Source organism: Pelobates fuscus, chromosome 9 (assembly GCF_036172605.1).
Source record: "Pelobates fuscus isolate aPelFus1 chromosome 9, aPelFus1.pri, whole genome shotgun sequence".
Taxonomy (NCBI): Eukaryota; Metazoa; Chordata; class Amphibia; order Anura; family Pelobatidae; genus Pelobates; species Pelobates fuscus.
In genome coordinates, this window is record NC_086325.1 from 116,722,707 (window position 1) to 116,742,597 (window position 19,891).

Consider the following 19,891-nt stretch of genomic DNA (forward strand, 5'->3'; position numbering starts at 1 on the left):
TTGCCCACCCCTGGCATATGGTATTGCCACCTGTAAACTGTAATGTAGTAGGTTTCTTTTTCTGGTTTATGACCATAACAAAAGGAAAATATAAATTCATTCAATTGCTGTCTCTAATATTATATTGATATGCTCTGACATGTACACTGTTTTCTTTAAAAAAGGAACTATTGCTATATGCTTTCTTCACTTTTGCTTGGTAACTATTTAACTAATGATACATAAAATGTGTACATGTAATGTGTTATATGTTAAAAATATTTATTAAAATACAATCTGACAAAGAATAGATGTGTCCAGCTTACCTTTTGTCCCCATAGGTGTAGGACAGTCATCTGGGACTGGAGGAAGGACTCGAGTAAAGTAACTAACATTAGCATATGCCTCCCAGCTTACATAACCATATGCAGAATTGTATGTTGGAGGACTTGGTATCAGATTAGATCTCACTGAAAAAAAAATAATATCATGTTTAAACCCAAAATGTATTTGCAACCCCACTCATCTGCCTCCTACAGTTATTTTTTTAATTAATTTTCTTTTATACTGCTCTGAGTTTTGTTGGGTTTCAGGCTCATGCAGAACACAATCTAATGATCGTGGTAGGGACGGATCCTTGTGGGTGGCCACACTATTTGGTTGTGTAGAATTAAGTTTTTCACAGGATAAATATATTGTTATTTTGTTGGCTGTTGCAGAGACGTTGAGCTACTTTTCTTGTCTTGGATTTCTTGGCTTCATGGTTTTGGTGTTTTCTATTATTTGTTGTATATTGTATAATATAAAAAATTTATATTTATATTGCTATATAATCTTTTTGTAAACATAATATTTGCCTGTATATGTTGCTTTTATACAAACCCGGTGAGTTTTAAATAATTTAAAATAAAGACTATTATTTATAGCATTCGTATGCTCCTGTTCTTATTGCATGCTTATTGTAGTGTGAGATGGTATTACTCTTAGGGAAATGGGAGTACTAGACAGTTGAGCACTTTTCATTAATCTGATGTTGCTATAATATCTGTGTGCCCTTCTTTTTCATTTATGGTACATCCAAAATGTACACAGGTAAAGTGGGACCGTCACATTTTAGGTTTTTGCACAACCTGATGACCAAATTTTCACTTCTCTGAAAATTACACTATTGAATTTGTGTTAATCTTTTTTTCATGAAGTGCTCTGTTTACATTAAATGTACACTGGAGTTCAAAGGTTTAGGGTCACTCAGAAATTTACAAGGTTATAAATAATGAATTTTAAGTGAAATAATTGTGTCCTTCAAATGGTGCTTTCATTGAAGAATCCTCCATGTGCAACAATTACAACCTTATGCATTTTAGTTGTCAGTCTGTTGAGGTAATCTGAAAATATTTCACCTTATGCTTCCTGATGCACATGCCACAAGTTGAATTGGCTTGATAGGAACTTCTTACATACCATACAATCATGTTGTTCTCACAACAGTTCAATATAATTGAGATTTGATGACTCTGCTGGTCACTGCATTAAAGACAAAATACTAGCTTACTGCGTCTTCCCTATATAGGACTTGCATAGTTTGCATCCATGTTTTTTGTCAGTGTGCTAGTGTAGGAGGAAATTGGCTCCAATCAAGCACCGATGAAAGGTTATGGCATTGCGTTGCAGAAAGGAGTGATAGCCTTCCTTTTTCACTTTACCACCACCAAAGTACCTCCAGACCATCACTCTGACTCAACCAGTGTTCCTGGTACTGTAGAATCCTGGAGTGCCCCTCACTGTCCCACCCCCCATCCTGCATCGCTAAAGGGGTTAAAACCACTGAATCTGATATACCTGAATCTGGGTCATGCTCCGCCCACGCTACTCCCCTGTCCAATGGCAGAGACCAAATGGCAATGGCCGCACGCGCGAATTCGACCTCCCCATATTATTCAATGCTTTCCTATGGGGATTCCGGCGACGCTGCAGGTCCTTATGCAGAGCGTGAGGACTTCCAGCGTCGTTTAGATGACCAAAAGTCTTCTAAGATGCCAAAAGTGCCTCTAGTGGCTGACTGGTAGACAGCCATTAGAGGAGGACTTAACCCTGCAAGGTAATTATTGCAGTGTATAAAAACGTCTTTAGTGCTCTGGGTGCCTACTAAAAGATTGGGTGCCCTTTAACAGATTATGTCTATGTTCATTGTTTCAACAGCTTATGTGCATAAACGTAAATGTATTGGTAACAGGAACACAAGAAAAACATGCAAGCACATACAACATTAGACATGTGCAATTTGTTTTGTTCCGAATGTGAATTAGAAAAACTTGGGAATGAGTAAATAGATAACTATGCCGCAAGTAGGGGCATGTCTAGTAAACAGTGAGCAGCCTGTGGGTGCTCATTGTTAAAAAAAATAAATCCTGTGTCCCCGCTCCCGAGCCCCCACCAGTGCTGCACGAGTGGGTAATATTAAACTGAAGGGGGGACCTATTGCTCCCCTGGCCCCCACCACTGATAACTCTCATAACTCTGATTGGTTGCTTTCAATCAACCAATCAGTGTTGTTATGAGTCAAATTACACAGCGTGGGAAAATTCCAAAGAACTTTTCCACGCTGTGTAAAATGACACAGCACTCTGATTGGTTGGATTTCAAGCTAACCAATCAGGGTGCTGTGAAAGATAAATGTAGAGACTTACCTGTCAGACTCTTTATTCACCTGTCAGAGCACTCTGATTGGATGGCTAAACCAACCAGTGTGCTCTGAACCTAATAGCAGGGAGGGGCAAGGCTTTATAAGCCTTCCCCTGCCCTGGGGAGCTCAGTCTGCATGGTGCCCTCCATGGGTGAAGATGGATTACTTTTTCAGCGTGTTTTTTTTTTCCCGTTTGATTTTTTTTGCGCTCTGGTTTTAAAAAAAAATAAAAATTCAAAGTGCGACGGTTATTATGTTTTTTTTTGTTTGACCTTTTTTGGGGCTGAAAAAATAAGATTTTAGAAAAAAGACAACATCAAATGGTAAGTTATATTTCTTTTTTTACAGGTACTTAGTTATTGTTCCCCCCTTTGATTAAGGTCTATTGACCAAAACGTTGCATGTGCTTGCTGCGTTCCTGTTACCAATAAATTTAACTTTATGCAGCTAAGCTGTTAAACACATACAGGTGATACTCGAAAAATGAGACTATCGTGCAAAAGTTCATTTATTTCAGTAATGCAACGTAAAAGGGGAAACTAAAATATGAGATAGATGCATTACATGCAAAGCAAGATAGTTCAAGCTGTGATTTTTCATAAGTGAGATGATTATGGCTTACAGCTCACGAAAACCCCAAATTTTTCGAGTATCACCTGTAGATTACTTCAGAATGTTTGTTGGTGAAAACCACAGATCTCCTGCACAGAGTACCAGACTAGCTATATGAAACCCCTTTAAAACTTGAGTGCCACACCATTATATCGTCCAACTTTTTTTTTATCTTAACACCTCAAACTTAGATTTTGTCTGGCCATAACACTTTTTCCCACCTTCCTCTGTAGAGAGTTTGTTTTCTTTTGCTTATCTTAACTTTTTCTTTTTATTGGTGAGTTTGACATATGGCTTTTTTTGTGCAACTCTGCCTAGGAGGCCATCATTCATTCAGATTTGCTTCTGCCTTGTTGACAATTGCTGATGCTCCAAGTACACAACTAGCTTAGTGAAGGACAGTTTTATGGCTTCTTTTCTCAGCACAAATTCCAACATAGTTGCAAAAGTTTTTTTTTGCTTTTTTAAATAATAAGCTAGCCTTTTTAACTGGTAAACTTGATGGTTACTGATAATGGGCCTCTGTACACCTATGTAGAAATTCTATTGAAAATTAGCTGATTCAGCTAACATAGTCATTTACAATATTTACAATGTCTACACCATATTTCTTATCAATTTAATGATTTTTTTTTAAATTTACAGCACAAACAAGAATACATATTATAGATTTTCATGGCTGTTTTAAACAAGACTGCACATTTTATAGTTAAGGTAGACAAGTTAGACTAAGCATTTTTCATTTTTAAATGATGCTGAGTATGTCAGTTTATGTTAAGTCGTACATTAGTTGTGTCATATTAACAAGATGCGTGGAGTATGCCTAGTCAAAATATGCACTTTATGCGATAAAAGAACAAAAATAAAAATAATCATGCTTTTAACAATTTAGTAGATGGCTGGTGACTATGGACAGGCTGAGTAGAACTGACAAAATAAGTACCCTGGCTTAGAAGATGACCTTTGAGAAAACTAAGACAAAATATACCACCTAGTGGAACAGATCACACAGGTGATAATGGTACAGAGTCCTCAGGAGTAAGATTGCTGGAGGCAATACAGTCTCGGTAGTTAAGGGTCCCTCTAGAGATGAGTGAGGGATAGCCCCTTCAGCCTCTGCTGCAGAGTTGTTGTGCCTGGGTGTCAGGTCCGCTGCCAGTCGCTAAGGCGCTGGGTGAGTTCTCCGCTGCGTTCTTGCCCCGGCTTATTTGTCTCTCTACCTGTCGGTGAGCCTCTTGGTGCGGCAGTGGTTGCGGGTAGGCGATACATCTGTGGGTCATCATGTTACTCTGCCCAAAGGGGGAGGAGGCACCAGGACACCGTGGGAGACCTCCACGAGTGCGGCCGTAGCGGGTGTGTGGTACCGCCGGCGGGACTCGGTTCGGGTCCAGAGGGCTGCACCCCAAGCTTGAAAGAACGTGTGTAATCTGGCTTCACATGATGACTGCAGGTCAACAAAAGTGGCTGCCCCTGAGGGTTTGCTTGTCAGAGTGAGTGATGGTTATGATGCTGTCCGCCGCCATTTTTGGTGAGCGGGGTGCCGTCGCCTCCCCCCGCGCGCCGCCCAACGGGGCTGACGTACCGACACTCGGGCCCGCAGAAATACCATGGTGGACCGTGATGACCCCCAACTGTCCAAAGGGGGGAGGGAGGTTCTGCGTCTGCAGGACTTCAGGACTGGAGGACCGTCCGCATCCCCAGCCCCGCATCAACCGCTAGGCCGCATGTCGGACCTGCCATGGCTAGCGCCTCCGGTGTGCTCGTAGTGCCCCTGTCTCATTCCTTCCAATGCTCCGTGATGTGGGTGGGTGTAGGACCCGTGTAACTTGGCTGGGTTATGACCAGGGAAGCTCTAAGTCCGCTGTTTGGTGGGAGCTCTGGGTGCCTGCGACTTCTCTGCATGGTGGTCAAGCTCCGCCCCCAATTTAATTATGTTTTAATGGAGAAAAAAGGAGTTTCTATTGAAAACAAGAAAATGTGTAAGTGACCCCAAACGTTTGACCGCTTTTAGTGTATGTGTATAATAAAACAGGGCCGGCACAACCGTTAGGCATTCACTTAGGGAGTGGTGAGTTTGAAGATCAGGGGAATACACCAAAATATCGTCCAAATAAACCAAGACAAATGAGTAAATGAATTCCCTGAGTACATCATTTATAAAGTCTTGGAATACGGCCGGGGCGTTGCATAGCATTACCAGATATTCATAGTGTCCACTATGGGTATTAAATGCCGTCTTCCACTCATGATTCTCTTTAATTCTAACCAAATTGTAAGCGCTCCTAAGGTCAAGCTTAGTAAATACTTTAGCTCCCTGAGGTCTATCGAACAATTCGGAAATGAGTGGCATAGGGTATGCATTTTTTACAGTGATTTTATTAAGTGCCCTGTAGTCTATGCACCCTTTTTCTCAACAAAAAAAGAATCCTGCACCAGCTGGTGAGGATGACCTTCTTATGTGCCCTTTGCTCAAGGATTCTTTGATGTATTCCTCCATTATTTTACTCTCCTAGGGAGATAAGGCATAAACTGCCCCCTTAGGTGGCATAGCGCCTGGAAACATAGAAACATAGAATGTGACGGCAGATAAGAACCATTCGGCCCAACTAGTCTGCCCAATTTTCTAAATACTTTGATTAGTCCCTGGCCTTATCTTATAGTTAGGATAACCTTATGCCTATCCCACGCATGCTTAAACTCCTTTACTGTGTTAACCTCTACCACCCCAGGTGGAAGGCTATTCCATGCATCCACTACCCTCTCAGTAAAGTAATACTTCCTGATAAACAGGTTAATGGCATGTTCATATGCTCTGTGAGGAGGCAATACATCGGATTGAGCCTTGTTAAACACCTCCTGGAGTTCAAGGTATTGTATGGGAACTCCAGGAGTTTGGGGAGTGGTAGTGGGAAGGTCAATAGTACCCAATCTCTTTAGTACTGGTTTTATACATCTCCCCATGCACTCTTTACCCCATTCTAATTTCTCCCCATTAGCCCAGTCAATATAGGGATTGTGCTTACTCAGCCACGGAAACCCTAATATGATAGGACATGATGGAGAAGTAATAACCTGAAACATCATTACCCCTAATAAACTGGACATCAATGAAATTTCCAGCAGCACCTGAGTCCATTAGGGCACTGCAAGAAAACTTCTTGTTATCAAGGGAAATAGATACCTCAAGGAGGTATCTACTTTTGTTTTTGTTAGAGGACAACTCCATCACACCTAAGATCTGTCCCCTTAAGGAAATCTCTGCAAGTAGTACTATGGACACAATGGGCTCTGGGGCACTGCTGTGTCCATAGTACTACTTGCAGAGATTTCTGATTTCCTTTAATAACTTTTGATTGCTTGGTATCTCTTCGTATATCCGTCATTAGACCGAGTGCACTAGCGGGTGGAGTGGACTTTTATACAATACTAGGTCATTTTTTGTGGGATAAGGGGTGCCCTTGAAGGCTCAATAGGGACAGTGATTGTGTTAATTCCTTTCCTTCCCTGTTTCCCCCTAAACCCCCACAATCCCCCCCCCCCACCCTATTCTGTTTTACATTCGGTTAACTATAGGGATTTCTAATCTCAGCGTAAGTCTTTTTATTAGATATCTATCTCACAGACGCTGTTAGCTATTTTCCTGTTACATTTTGGATACATTCCTACAGCGACTGAGATACTTGGTTGTTAATAGAATCAGTATCATCACTGGTGGCCACCCAGTAAGTACTTATAATTTAATTTTATGTCAGCTGATATTCTGTTACCAAACAGTTCAACTGACATTTGATTCAGCGATTTACACTTTATCTGTCTTAGAGATGTTTTACTTTTTTGGTGTACTATGGACCAGCCTCTGTTATTGTATTTTTGTTTTTTTGTGTATGTGTATTTAGTATAATTAGTTTTGTGTTGTAATTGGTCTTTTTCTGTCTTATGAGACCTTTTAGGGATTTATACTTTTATTAAAAGTTACGTTTTAGTGCATACATATACACATCTTCTAGTATTCAATTTCCCATATAGTATATTGTATCCTCTGCCCTCTCTTTTTTCAGACATTTTTATCTGTTTCTCCTTCTTTGAATATGTTCTCTGTACTGATTGTCAGATGCAAAGTCTCTTTTTTCCCCTTTTAAAAGTCAGAAAAAGGCAATATTTATTGGGAGTTCAGTTTTCTACATTTAATTTAAAATTTCAGACATCACAAGCACACATGATAATTAAATGAGTTAGGTAAACATTAAAGTATTCCGGGAAGTGTCAGTTCCCTTTAACTAATTAAGTTAGCTAATTGTAATTATATGACATTTCTAATTTACAGTGACATACATACAGACACATAGATACACACATGTATTATGCTTGATTAAGACACATGTCAAAATGTTACCTTTTTTTTTTGGATGGCTGAATAGACCCAATTTGCACCTGAACTACAGTATGCTGCAGTCTTATAGCTTTGGATATATTTTGGATCCCTTGGAGCAGGGACCTTGGCTAGCAGCACAGGTACCAATATTCAAAGTTTGAATAGTGTCCCTCCCTGATATACTTAGTTTATACATACTATATACACAGTTACATGTATACATGCAAAGACATGCAATCATGCATGCTGTCACCTACAAACATAGAAACACGCATAGTTACATGCACAGACACACAAACTCCCTGCCCAGTTGACACAATGACACCATCATAAATAATCACAAATGAATCGCACATACATATTCACATACTAATCACACAATCACATGCATACATGGAAACACAGTCACATATATAAAGTCTGCCACATACAGTCACATGCACAAAGTCACATACTGTTAATATTTGTAGCGTTTGTAGGAATATGTTTATTCTTACCTGTCAGTACTAGTCTGACAATAGCATCCCGTATGAAGGTTGCATTTATAAAATCCCAAAACCACTTAAACCTGGTCAAGATGTAATGATAAAACCCAGGACTTGGGCGTAGCAATACATACACTCTCGTCCATAATTCCGCTGAAATGAAATTACATGAATAAATCAAATTAGTGCAGGTTAAAACACAATAAATAAATAATGGAAGCAATGATAATTCAGTTAAAAAAGAAAACAAGTAGAAGAGTACTTGAGACTTTAATCAGCTACAAACATTTTTCTAACACAAATTACAAACACTCAAAATTGTAAGTGTTTTAATTAAACATCTGGCACTTCTGCTACCACTATTTCGATACATTTTAGCCATCACTGAGTTATTCAGTAAGTGATAATTCAAAATTAATCTCAAATTTAAGGCCAGAGTATTCTTACTGAAAGCTTATCTGATTTTTTTTCTCTCACTTTTTCAAGTTTGGCTCCTTTGATCTCGAATTCACGTTGAATCCTACTTTAGTGAATAACCCTATATATATCTCCAATACAATATTGGACAGCAGGGAGAGGTTGTGAGTACTGGATTATGCAGCCCTCATGCTCACTGGTATTGCTGCCCATTGTTGGATGGATTTGAACTGCTAACTTGGAAGTGAGACTTTCTCATTGACATGTTGGCAAGCAAATGGGCTTTGACTGCTGAGAGATCTCCACTTTTTTTTTTGTTCAAAGGTGTCTTGTCAAAAAATGAGATGAGGAGGATACCCTTAGACTCTTTGCAAAAAAAAACAATACAAATTGTAATAAATACAACACTTGCTAAATTCTATAGGTAAGTAAGGAAAATTTAGCTCTATGAAAATCATTAAGCAAAGTGAATATCATAAGCATATAGTAATGACTCCACTGTGTCTCCCAGATATCAACACAACATCAAGTATCTGTACCAGGCTTTAACATTGACTTTATAAAAACACATTTTCTCATTAAAATCAGATATGAACAGGTGAGAATTTGAAAAGCCACATACAAGTCCATCTTTATGGGGGGGGGGGGGGGGGGGGAGGGATGACGACGGTGTCCTGAGACCAAGGGCTCTAAAAAGAAGCTAAATAAGGCAAAATTGTCACCCATTCACAGTACCAAACAGTGATCCACAATGTCCCCACATTGCAACAAAAAGCCCTCTGAGTCAAAAGACAAGACAGCTTTTTTCACAGCCAGAACCCAGCAACATAAACAAGCGGACCACCAGGAGCAAGATGGAGCTGACTCTGACACAGATGGAGAACACACAGAGACCTCGAGAAGGCAAACAGATAGCTGGATCGATGCTGGATGTGGCGGTAAATAAAAGGCAACAGAATATAATAAACAATATGGTGAGAGCACAATGGTGGTACATAAACCAGATGTGGATAATAAAACATGCAATGTTACCATATATCTGTATGACCTAAAAGTAAAAAACACAAGACATAGTATAGCCTGTATGAAAAGATAAAATCAATAGAGAAGAAAATGTCTCACTCACATATTACTGAGCCTTTATAAGTGGCTCAGACTTTAGGCGTCTTTTTGGGAGACCAAATGGCTGAAATGGTGATAAAAGGTTCAATGCAAATTTTCCACTTTCCTCCTGGCCGTATTATTCATAGATACCAGACAGGGACATAGATGCAAAAAACGAAATCCTTTATTCTTAAAACACAGCTTAAAATCTGGATCCCGGAAGTAACCGGAAGTAGCAAATGAAGTCGGAAAAGGAGTCTTTTTTGGATATTTAAACTTTGTAAATTGTATGTAACTTAGCACTTTGAAAAAGACCCTTGGTCATAACGCATTGTGCAATATTCTTTACTGGAGATCCAGATTTTAAGCTGCGTTGTTTTTTGGGGCTGAAAAAAGAAGATTTTAGAAGAAAGAAAACATCGAATGGTAAGTCTATTTTTTACAGGTATTTAGTTAAATGTCCCCCTTCATTATTTTTAGGGTGAGGGGGGTAGGTAGGAGTTTAATTTTTGGGGGAGGGGGTGACTAGGGGTTCATAGCAGCTTTACAAGTCTTGCATTCATTGAACGTGTTTTGGACAGTTTCTGCTTGAATTTGTTAGCAAGATGTCAGAATAGTCTCCCAGAGCTGCTGTTTGGTTGTAAACTGCCTCACACCCTCAAAGATCTTTTGCTTGAGGATGCTCCAAAGGTTCTCAATAGGATTGAGGCCACACCATGACTTGCTCTCCTTTTATCCCCATAGCAGCCATTGATGCAGAGGTATTTTTTGCAGCATGCAATGGTGCATTGTCATGCATGAAGATGATTTTATTACGGAAAGCATAGTTCTTCCTTCTGTACCAGGGAAGAAAGTGGTCAGAAACTCCACATACTTTGCAGAGGTCATCTTTACACCTTCGGGGACCCTAAAGGGGCTGACCAGCTCTCTTCCCATGATTCCGTCCCAAAACATGACTCCACCACCGCCTTGCTGACGTCGCAGCCTGTTGGAACAGGGTGGCCGTCCACCAACCATCCACCATCATCAGTGAACAGGACTGTTTGAAAATTAGTCTTCATGTATTTTTCTGCCCAATGCAGTTGTTTCTGCTTGTGAGCATTGGTTAGTGATGGCCGAATAGAAGGTTTATGCACAGTTGCAAGACTCTGGAGGACTCTACACCTTGATGTCAGTGGGACTCCAGAGGCACCAGCAGCTTCAAATATCTGTTTGCTGCTACGTAATGGTATTTTAGCAGCTGCTCTCTTCATCCGATGCATGGATCTGGCAGAAATCTTCCTCAATCAGCCACAAATCTCTTAATAGTGCGATGATCACGCTTAAGTTTTTGTGAAATCTCAAATGTTTTCATACCTCGTCCAAGGCATTGAACTATTTCACTCTTTTCAGCAGCAGAGAGATCCTTTTTCTTCACCATATTGCATGAAAATGGTGCTCTGCTTAATAATGTGGAACACCCTCCTTTAGTAGTGTTTCCTTAAATTGGGCTCACCTGGCAATCTAATTATCACAGGTGTCCGAGATTGTTTTCAGTGATCAAAAGAGCCATGAGACACAATGCCATCCATGAGTTAAACTGGAAAACAAAATATTTAATTTCTGTGACACTTAAATAGAATTTGCATAATAATTTGGAACAGGGTGTATATATATATATAGAATAAAGATAGATAGATAGAGATATTTAGTTTAGAAAAATGTCACCTTAGAGGGGGATATGATAACATTATACAAATATATTCGGGGCCAATACAAACCATTGTGTGGAAATCTATTCACAAACCGGACTTTACATAGGACACGAGGCCATGCGTTTAGACTGGAAGAAAGAAGATTTCGTCTAAGGCAAATGAAAGTTTTTTTTTACTGTAAGAACCATAAGGATGTGGAATTCTCTTCCTGAAAAAGTGGTTTTATCAGAGTCCGTACATATGTTTAAACAGCGACTAGATGCATACTTGCAAAAACAGAATATTCAAGGATATAATCTTTCAATGTAGGGTAATAACTGCTTGATCCAAGGATAAATCTGACTGCCATTCTGGGGTCAAGAAGGAATTTTTTTCCTAGTTTGTTGCAAAATTGGAAGTGCTTCAAACTGTTTTTTTTTTGCATTCTTTTGGATCAACAGCAAAAAACAAATGGAGGAAGGCTGAACTTGATGGACCCAAGTCTCTTTTCAGCTATGTAACTAACTATCTCTCTCTCTCTCTCTCTCTCTCTCTATATATATATATATATATATATATTTATCCATATCAAAATATAGTTAGAATGAAATTATATATAACTATTTAAAAATATCAGTAAATAAAAACAATTTAAAAATATATTCATACCCATCTCTTCTCCCAGCTGTATGGAGAGGTACTTACCTTATCCGGGGGCCGGCCGAGCGCGGCTCGCTCAGTTCCCGCCGCGCGCGGCTCGCTCAGGGCTGGGCTCGGATGACGGGGGGCACTGACCGCGGGATGTGGTCACGTGTCCCGCCTAGCTCCAAGAGCGCGCCGCGCGTCTCGGGCACACTCTTAAAGGGGAAGTGGGAGCCAAAAACTAAAACGGTCTCCCATTGGACCCTGTCATCCCACATTCCCCATACAATCACATTTTGGGGGCGTGGATATGACAGGGGCCAATCAAATTAAATGTTAGGGTATTTATACTTACCTCTCCCTTAACTCCCTGCCCTATCGTGGTTTCTGTTTCAGTTCCCTTTAGCGCTTGTTGTGTTCAGTTGTGATTTTTCGTACTTAACCTTGGCTTTGTATCTGACTCCGTTTATCTCTTTATCCCTGTTTTTTCCTGTTTGCCGGCTTACTGATTACTGTGTACCAGACCTTGGCTAGTTCTTGTTTTCTCTTTGTCTCTGTCTCTTTGTACCCTTGACCTCGGATCGTTCCTGACTCTGTATTTCTCTCCTCTACGTCGAGTCCGGCCATTCTAAGGTTCGGTAAGACGTATCTCTGCTCTATATTGTCAATTATTGGACTAAATCTTGCGAGTGGGGGTAAACTACCATGACATCAGGAAAGTCTGCACCGACGACCCTAAACTCCACCTCTACATTGGCCCACATGTTAAAGACATGGGATAACATCAGGGGGACACCCCACCTGTCTCCAACACCAAGCCCGCTGAGCCAGATACAACACAATCCTAAGATAGGGATCACCACTACAGACCTGGGACCTTCTTGGAGGGGGCGACTCTCTCCCTCTGCACACGATATTACACAACGCGGGTATGAAACCCTTACGAGAGCTGACAGAGGGCCGCCCGCCGTCGAGTCTGCAAACATTCCAAATCAAACAACTTAAACACTTCTACCAACAATGGTTCGAAGACCTCTGCCACAACAAAACCAACCTAGACAAAGCTGTATCCCTCCTATACCAACACCTCCTGGTAGGACATCTTGAAACCAGGGATACCTTTCAACGCCGCTGGGAACGGATACTTTTAAATCGTTTACCGACACCCAATGGGAAGAGATATGATTCTGCATCACAAATGCTCCTCGAGCTCAAAGTACCATGGGACCAACTACAAACTGCTGGCATTTTGGTACAAGACACCAGACAGTATACACAGATTCTTCCCAGAAGTGCCTAATACATGCTGGAGATGTGGAACGGTCCGGGAACGATAACACATATTTGGTGGGAATGCCCACCATAGCGCCGTTCTGGGAAATAGTACAACAAAAAACGGGGGAAATACTCAGCGACACGGGATGCTTCGACATGGAATTGGCCCTCCTGCACTCCACGCCAACCACTATTGGGGCCTACAGGAAATCTATCCTCTGACATCTCCTGAATGCTGCCAAGGCTCTGATTCTGTTACATTGGAAACAAGCCACAACCCCCACAACAGGGCAATGGATGGAAAGGGTAGACTAGATATACATGGCAGAGTTGGTGCAAGCATCGCTACTGGGAACCGAGGAGAGGCATGTGGAGAGGTGGCGGCCATGGCTGGCCTATGTGGCGGGACAGAACGTGGGGGCAGGGGAAAACACACTTGCATAGGGGAAGACCCGGAAAATTCTACCTCTGACACACAACCCCAACTGAAAACACTCCCAGGAATGGGGAACTGCATAAACCCCCAGCGGGTGGCCTGGCAGTGGGCCTGGCTGTGACCCTCCCCACCACCCCCCTCCCGACTTCCCTGATAACACCTCCTTACTTCAGCTACATCCTTTATCCTGAATCCTGCACACCCATTCACAAGTCCACACTATCCAGACCGATGGGTATCAAGAGGAGCCTCTCACAGATGTAGCGACCAACGGCCACTCAGCACACCTAAAACCTCAGAGCGCTAATTCTGCATGATCTATATGGTAATAAACCATCACTTCCTCCCAAAAATATAAACCACAGGGGCTAACTACTGAGAAAGACCAAACAACATAAACAGACTAAACAGGCCCCGATTAAGAATGGGTCACCCTAACCAGAGGGAAACTGAAACTGAAGGACCACACACCTGTACAGCACCAACGCAATAGCCCTTACAAATTAGGGGGATCTCCCTACAATACATATTGTGATGGATACATGGCACCCCTATCTCTCTATCTCACTCACCCCACCCTACATGTCCCACTGTTCTTAAAGATAATGCACACAAAACTTTTACAGCTCACTGTTTACATATTACCCATCCAACTATCGTCCTATCTCGCTACTGCCTGTTGCATCCAAGATCCTTGAAAGAATTGTGTATGCGAGATTGACAGACTTCCTCGAGTCCAACTCTCTGCTAGACCGGCTTCAGTCTGGTTTCCGCGCTAAGCACTCTGTGGAAACGGCACTGACCAAAGTATCCAATTATCTACTTGATGCAAAATCGCGTGGTCACTACTCTATCCTAATTCTCCTTGACCTGTCTGCGGCTTTTGACACTGTTGATCATCAACAGTTTCTTCTCATCCTCCGCAATATCGGTCTACAAGATATTCCTCTCTCCTGGTGCTCCTCCTACCTCTCCCAGCGCTCTTTCAGTGTTTCTTTCTCTGGCTCTGCTTCTTCTCCCCAACTCCTCTCTGTTGGTGTCCCCCAAGGTTCAGTCCTTGGTCCCCTACTGTTCTCCATCTTTACTGCCTCTCTTGGTAAACTCATTAGCTCCTTTGGCTTCCGATATCATTTCTATGCAGATAACACACAAATCTACCTGTCCTCTCATGATCTCTCCGGCCATCTTGACTTGTGTCTCTGACTGCCTCTCTGCTATTTCTAACTGGATGGCTGCCCACTTCCTTAAACTAAACTTGACCAAAACTGAAATTCTGGTCTTTGCTCCCTCAAGTGTTGTTACTCCTGTGTCTGTCTCCCTCCAAGTCAACGGTGCTACCATCAGCTCCACCATGCAGGCTCGCTGCCTAGGTGTTCTCTTTGACTCCGACCTCTCCTTCAAGTCTCATGTTCAATCTATCGCTAAATCCGGTCATTTCCATCTCAAAAACATTGCACGCATCCGCCCCTACTTAACGCCAGATGCGACTAAGGTGTTTGCCCATTCCACTGTCCTTTCTCGCCTTGACTACTGTAATCTGCTTCTCAGTGGTCTTACGTGCTCCCAACTTGCGCCGTTACAGTCCATAATAAATGCAGCAGCGAGGCTCATCTTCCTGTCCGCCCGCACCTCCCTACATTGACTTCCTTTAAAATATAGAGCTCAATTTAAAATTCTGGTTCTTGCTTTCAAATCTCTTCATAATGCTGCTCCCACCTATCTATCATTCCTTATACACAAGTATGTCCCGTCTAGGCCCTTACGATCTGCTGAAGACTTACGTCTATCTTCTGTCCGTACTCCCACCTCTGATGCTCGCCTTCAAGATTTCTCGAGGGCTGCACCGTTCCTGTGGAACTCGCTTCCCTCCTCCGTTAGATGCTCACCCAGTCTCCACCCAAAAATCGTTAAAAACCCATTTCTTCATAAAAGCGTATCAATTAAACTGTTAATAGCTCCTGACTGATTCCTCTTCTGCAACTGCCACTAGTGTGATACTATCCTTACCTTTTTGTGTCATTTTACCCCACTCCCTCTAGCATTTAAGCTCATTGAGCAGGGCCCTCAACCCCTCTGTTCCTGTGTGTCCAACTTGTCTGGTTACAACTACATGTCTGTTCGTCCACCCATTGTAAAGCGCTGCGGAATTTGATGGCACTATACAAATAACATAATAATAATAATAATAATTACCGCTTAAAAAATATATAAAAATTTGGCAAAAATGGTTTAGTGTCAGGAATTTGTATTTATGTATAGGAGGTAGGCCATGGTTAAGAAGTTGTTACATAAATTAATTTAATTTAAATAAAGTAATTTAATAGTTAGAGGCGAAAGCCAGAGGTATATAAAGGGGATTTATGTTCTCAAATAAGCCTGGTATAATGGTTTAAGTAATTTATAAAGGTACACATAAGAATACGAGGTAATGTAAAATATGAGAGCATTTATGTGTAAGAATGGATTAAGGTATGGATATACTAGAGATCAGGTTTATACACCACTAGGTAATGTTTGTTATTGTTAAGATTTGTTTTTAGGTTTTGTCATTCGTGTGTGTGTGTGTTTTTTTTTTTTTATGTGATTGTCTAATTATGCATATATTGAAATAATAAAAATAAAAAAATAATAAAATAATTACCGCTTAATTAGCTACCGATTACCGAAATGTTACCATAGTAATCACGGAACTCTACGAGGCTATGAGGCAACCTTTTAACAATAAGACCTGTGCATCTCACTTATGTTATCACATATATGGCTTAAAGTTACATACTCACTAGTACCTTATGATGCCTTAATTTATGAGGGAAACAATAAGACTGGTTTCCAAAAGCCCATGTCCTATTCTATAAATACTGTACCTTGTAAATTTGGGATGTTTATCATATATGCCCAAACTAATATATTTGCCCAGATCCCTTCAGTTGCTTTTGGCTGGAGAACTCCTATACAAATACCTAAATGAAAGCCCTTATGAAAATTATGTACTGTAGACATGTTTGTTTCCAGAGCATCACACTTGTATGCAAATGTTTCTGATCACCTTTGGAATGGCCTATCCATAGGAGCACTACTCATAATGGAAAAATTGTATCATATCAGTGCTTTAAAACTGTTAAGTTTATTTCAGTATTTACTTATTAAAAACTGTGTGGCAAGTTAATTTTCGAAATGCAAATATTCACATTGTCGATGCCAATGTTTAGGGGTTCTCCCTGAAGTGAAGATGTGCGTGTTCTAAGCAGTTAAATCTGTATGTAAATATACACATTCTGGGATGATCATTCGTCAAAATGTTAAACTGTTGATTTCGGATTTTTATTTTACTATTCTATTTTATGCTTTGCCTTTCTGTCCTTCAGGCAGTGAGTGTAATGACTAGGTTGTCTGTGTGAAGCCTGGCTTAAAGGCTGTTTTCAGGCATTTTTTAGAAACACCTGGCATGAATGCTTAACCTCACACCTCGGCACATATTCACTCATATACTTTTATTTTATTTTATTCTCACATGCTGTCACCAGTAGAATTGAATTGTGAAGATTGACTTATTCTGTGTATGCTAAAGTGTAGTTAATGGGTAGGCAGGTGGGCTAGTCTCTATTCCCCTCTCTCTCTTCTCTCTTTTTATCCTACCTCTCTTTGACTTCATCCTCTGTCATTTATCCTTCTACGCTCATACGCTTGACTCCTACCCATATAGGTGGGCAGGTATTTTTCTGTTCACAGACAGTGATTGCCAGCTACTCCGTATACCCAAAGTCGTAAGATGCTTACACTGTTTACTTTGCTAGAATTTTATTATAATGCATATACCACTAATATTTCCTCTGCTTTATGGAAACTTGTACAGTTGATTCATTTGTATTCTATCACCATATTACTTTCACTGTTAGGACCTGCGTGTCCACTCTAAATATTGCACTTTTCTGCATGTTGCAGGTTTATGCATACATTTTCCCATTCTGCGAGAGGCCTTTGGAGCCATGTGCATGGAGGTATGATGATAGTTGTCTGTATGAGAAGTGTGAGGTTGGCGGTATGTCATACGTTTTTTGCAACGTGTTGAAGTCCATGAGCTTACCTCCGGTATGAACTTGGGTTAGGGTCGTGATGCCTCTCTCTTGCCATGGTGTTGCATGAAATGTGGGGATACAGTATGTGAGGGCTTTTAGCGGTGTGGCCTGTGAGATGTGGGAGCTAGAGCTGAGCTTGTGTCTGTGCAAGTCCCAGATTTTCAGGAGTAGCACGATCTGTGCTGGTGTATCGGTCAGTGGTGGTCTAAGCTTTTTACGAAGCCATAGTATATGTGGGATCTCGTATGGTTCCATCAGGTGTTTTTCTAGCGTCACCCATTGAGGAGGGGATAGGTCTATGAGGTGCGGCATTGCCGATGCCAGTATGGAAGCATGATGGTAAACTTGTACGTCTGGTACTGCCAGTCCACCTGCTATCAGTGGTGCCATCAGCAGTTTCCGCGCCACTCTTGGGCTCTTACCAGCCCATATGAATGTGCCAATATCCTTCTGAATGGTTTTAAAATATGTTTGAGAGACATTCATGGGCAGTGTCCTGAATATGTATTGTAATCTAGGGAGTATGGACATTTTTTATTGCAATTATCCGTTCTGTCCAGGTGAGGAATAGAGGACCCCAAGTTTTGAGGATCTCTTTACATTCATTCCACACCCTGATGTAATTCCCTGGTATTAGGTCTTTAGTCTGTCTGGTAATATGGAGCCCCAGGTATGTGATGTAGTCTTTCCTCCATTCAAAATTGTATTTGGTGCGTAATGACCGAATTATATGTGCGGAGAGATTTATTCCTAGGGCTTGTGTTTTTGCCGCGTTCAGAGAATAGTACGATAGGTGGCCGTACGTCTGTATTGCCTGCATGATGTGTGGTAGGGAGTCTAATGGTCGCGTTATGTAGAGTAATATGTCGTCTGCAAAGGTGCTGGTTTTGTATTCTGTATTCTTTATTGTAATACCTTGTATTAGGGGGTGGGCCCGAATAATGCGAGGAAGGGGTTCCAATGCTAGTACATATAGGAGGGGCGAGAGCGGGCAGCCCTGCCGCATCCCGTTGGAGATGTTAAATGGATCCGATTTGAACCCTGATTGAAGGACTTGTGCTGCTGGGGCTGAGTATAGTGCAAAGATTTGGCTTATGACTGGGGGAGGGAATCCGTATGCGTTCAGCGTTCGGTCTAAAAAAGACCAGCTGAGGCGGTCGAACGCCTTTTCCGCGTCTAGTGCTAATAGCATTCCTCCCTCCTTATCCCTCCTTTTCCGTAAGTGCTCTAGTAGTAGTGTTAATTTACGCGTATTGTCAAGCCCCTGTCTGCCAGTCACGAATCCTGTCTGATCGTCTTCTATAAGGTCGGGTAGAATATCTCTAAGTCTGTTGGCTAAAATCTTTGCGTATATCTTAGCGTCGGTATTCAATAGCGATATGGGTCTGTAATATTGGCATTTGTCTGGGGACTTTCCCGGTTTCGTCAGGGTGACAATAGTGGCCAGGAGCATCTCTGGTGGTAGATTCCCAGTGGATGTGGCTGTTTGGTACACTCGAAGGAGATGTGGAGCGAGTTCGTTAGCATACAGTTTATAGTAGTCAGTGGTGAGACCATCTGCCCCCGGTGATTTTCCCTTAGGTAAACTTGCTATCACCTTCAGGACTTCCTGTAGGTCTATAGGTGTGGTTAGTGATGTTTTTTGGTCCAGGGATAATTGGGGGAGGTTGGTCTGCCTTAGGAAGTTATCTATTTCTGTGTGACTCGCTGTGTATGTAGCACCTGACAATTGTAGGTTGTAAAGTTTAGAGTAGAATTGAGCGAATTCCTTGCTGATGTCTGCTGGTGTCTGGTGCAGTGTACCATCATCCCCTATAATGCGTGCTATTTTTGTATTGGCGTATCTAGCTCGAAGTCTATTAGCTAGACATTTATTGGCTTTGCCACTATTGTGATAGACGTTGGCCTTAAGTTTGTAGAGCAAGGTTTTAGTTTTTTCTGCGTTTAGTTCAGTTAATCTTCTGTGTAATGTTTGTAATTGTGTTGCCAGTATTGGTGTAGGTTGTTGTTTGTTTTGTTTGGAGATTATGGCTAGTCGTTTGTGGCAGTCTAGGAGGTTGGTTTGGTGGTGTCTTTTCAGGAAGGATCCCCTTCTAATGAACAGTCCTCTCATAACCGCCTTGTGTGCTGCCCAAAC

The 19,891-nt window shown here is 41.4% G+C and overlaps 1 protein-coding gene across 1 annotated transcript in view; it reads right to left on the reverse strand.

The window, feature by feature from the left end:
- The window catches only part of PTGS1 (prostaglandin-endoperoxide synthase 1), a 139,143-nt gene that overhangs the window by 36,698 nt on the left and 82,554 nt on the right, over nucleotides 1-19,891 (reverse strand). The window contains exons 4-5 of the mRNA XM_063432333.1: nucleotides 8,144-8,284; nucleotides 306-449 (exon numbers count right to left, since the gene is read on the reverse strand). Coding sequence (XP_063288403.1) covers nucleotides 306-449; nucleotides 8,144-8,284 — 285 coding nt within the window. The remainder of the gene's footprint in view (nucleotides 1-305; nucleotides 450-8,143; nucleotides 8,285-19,891) is intronic.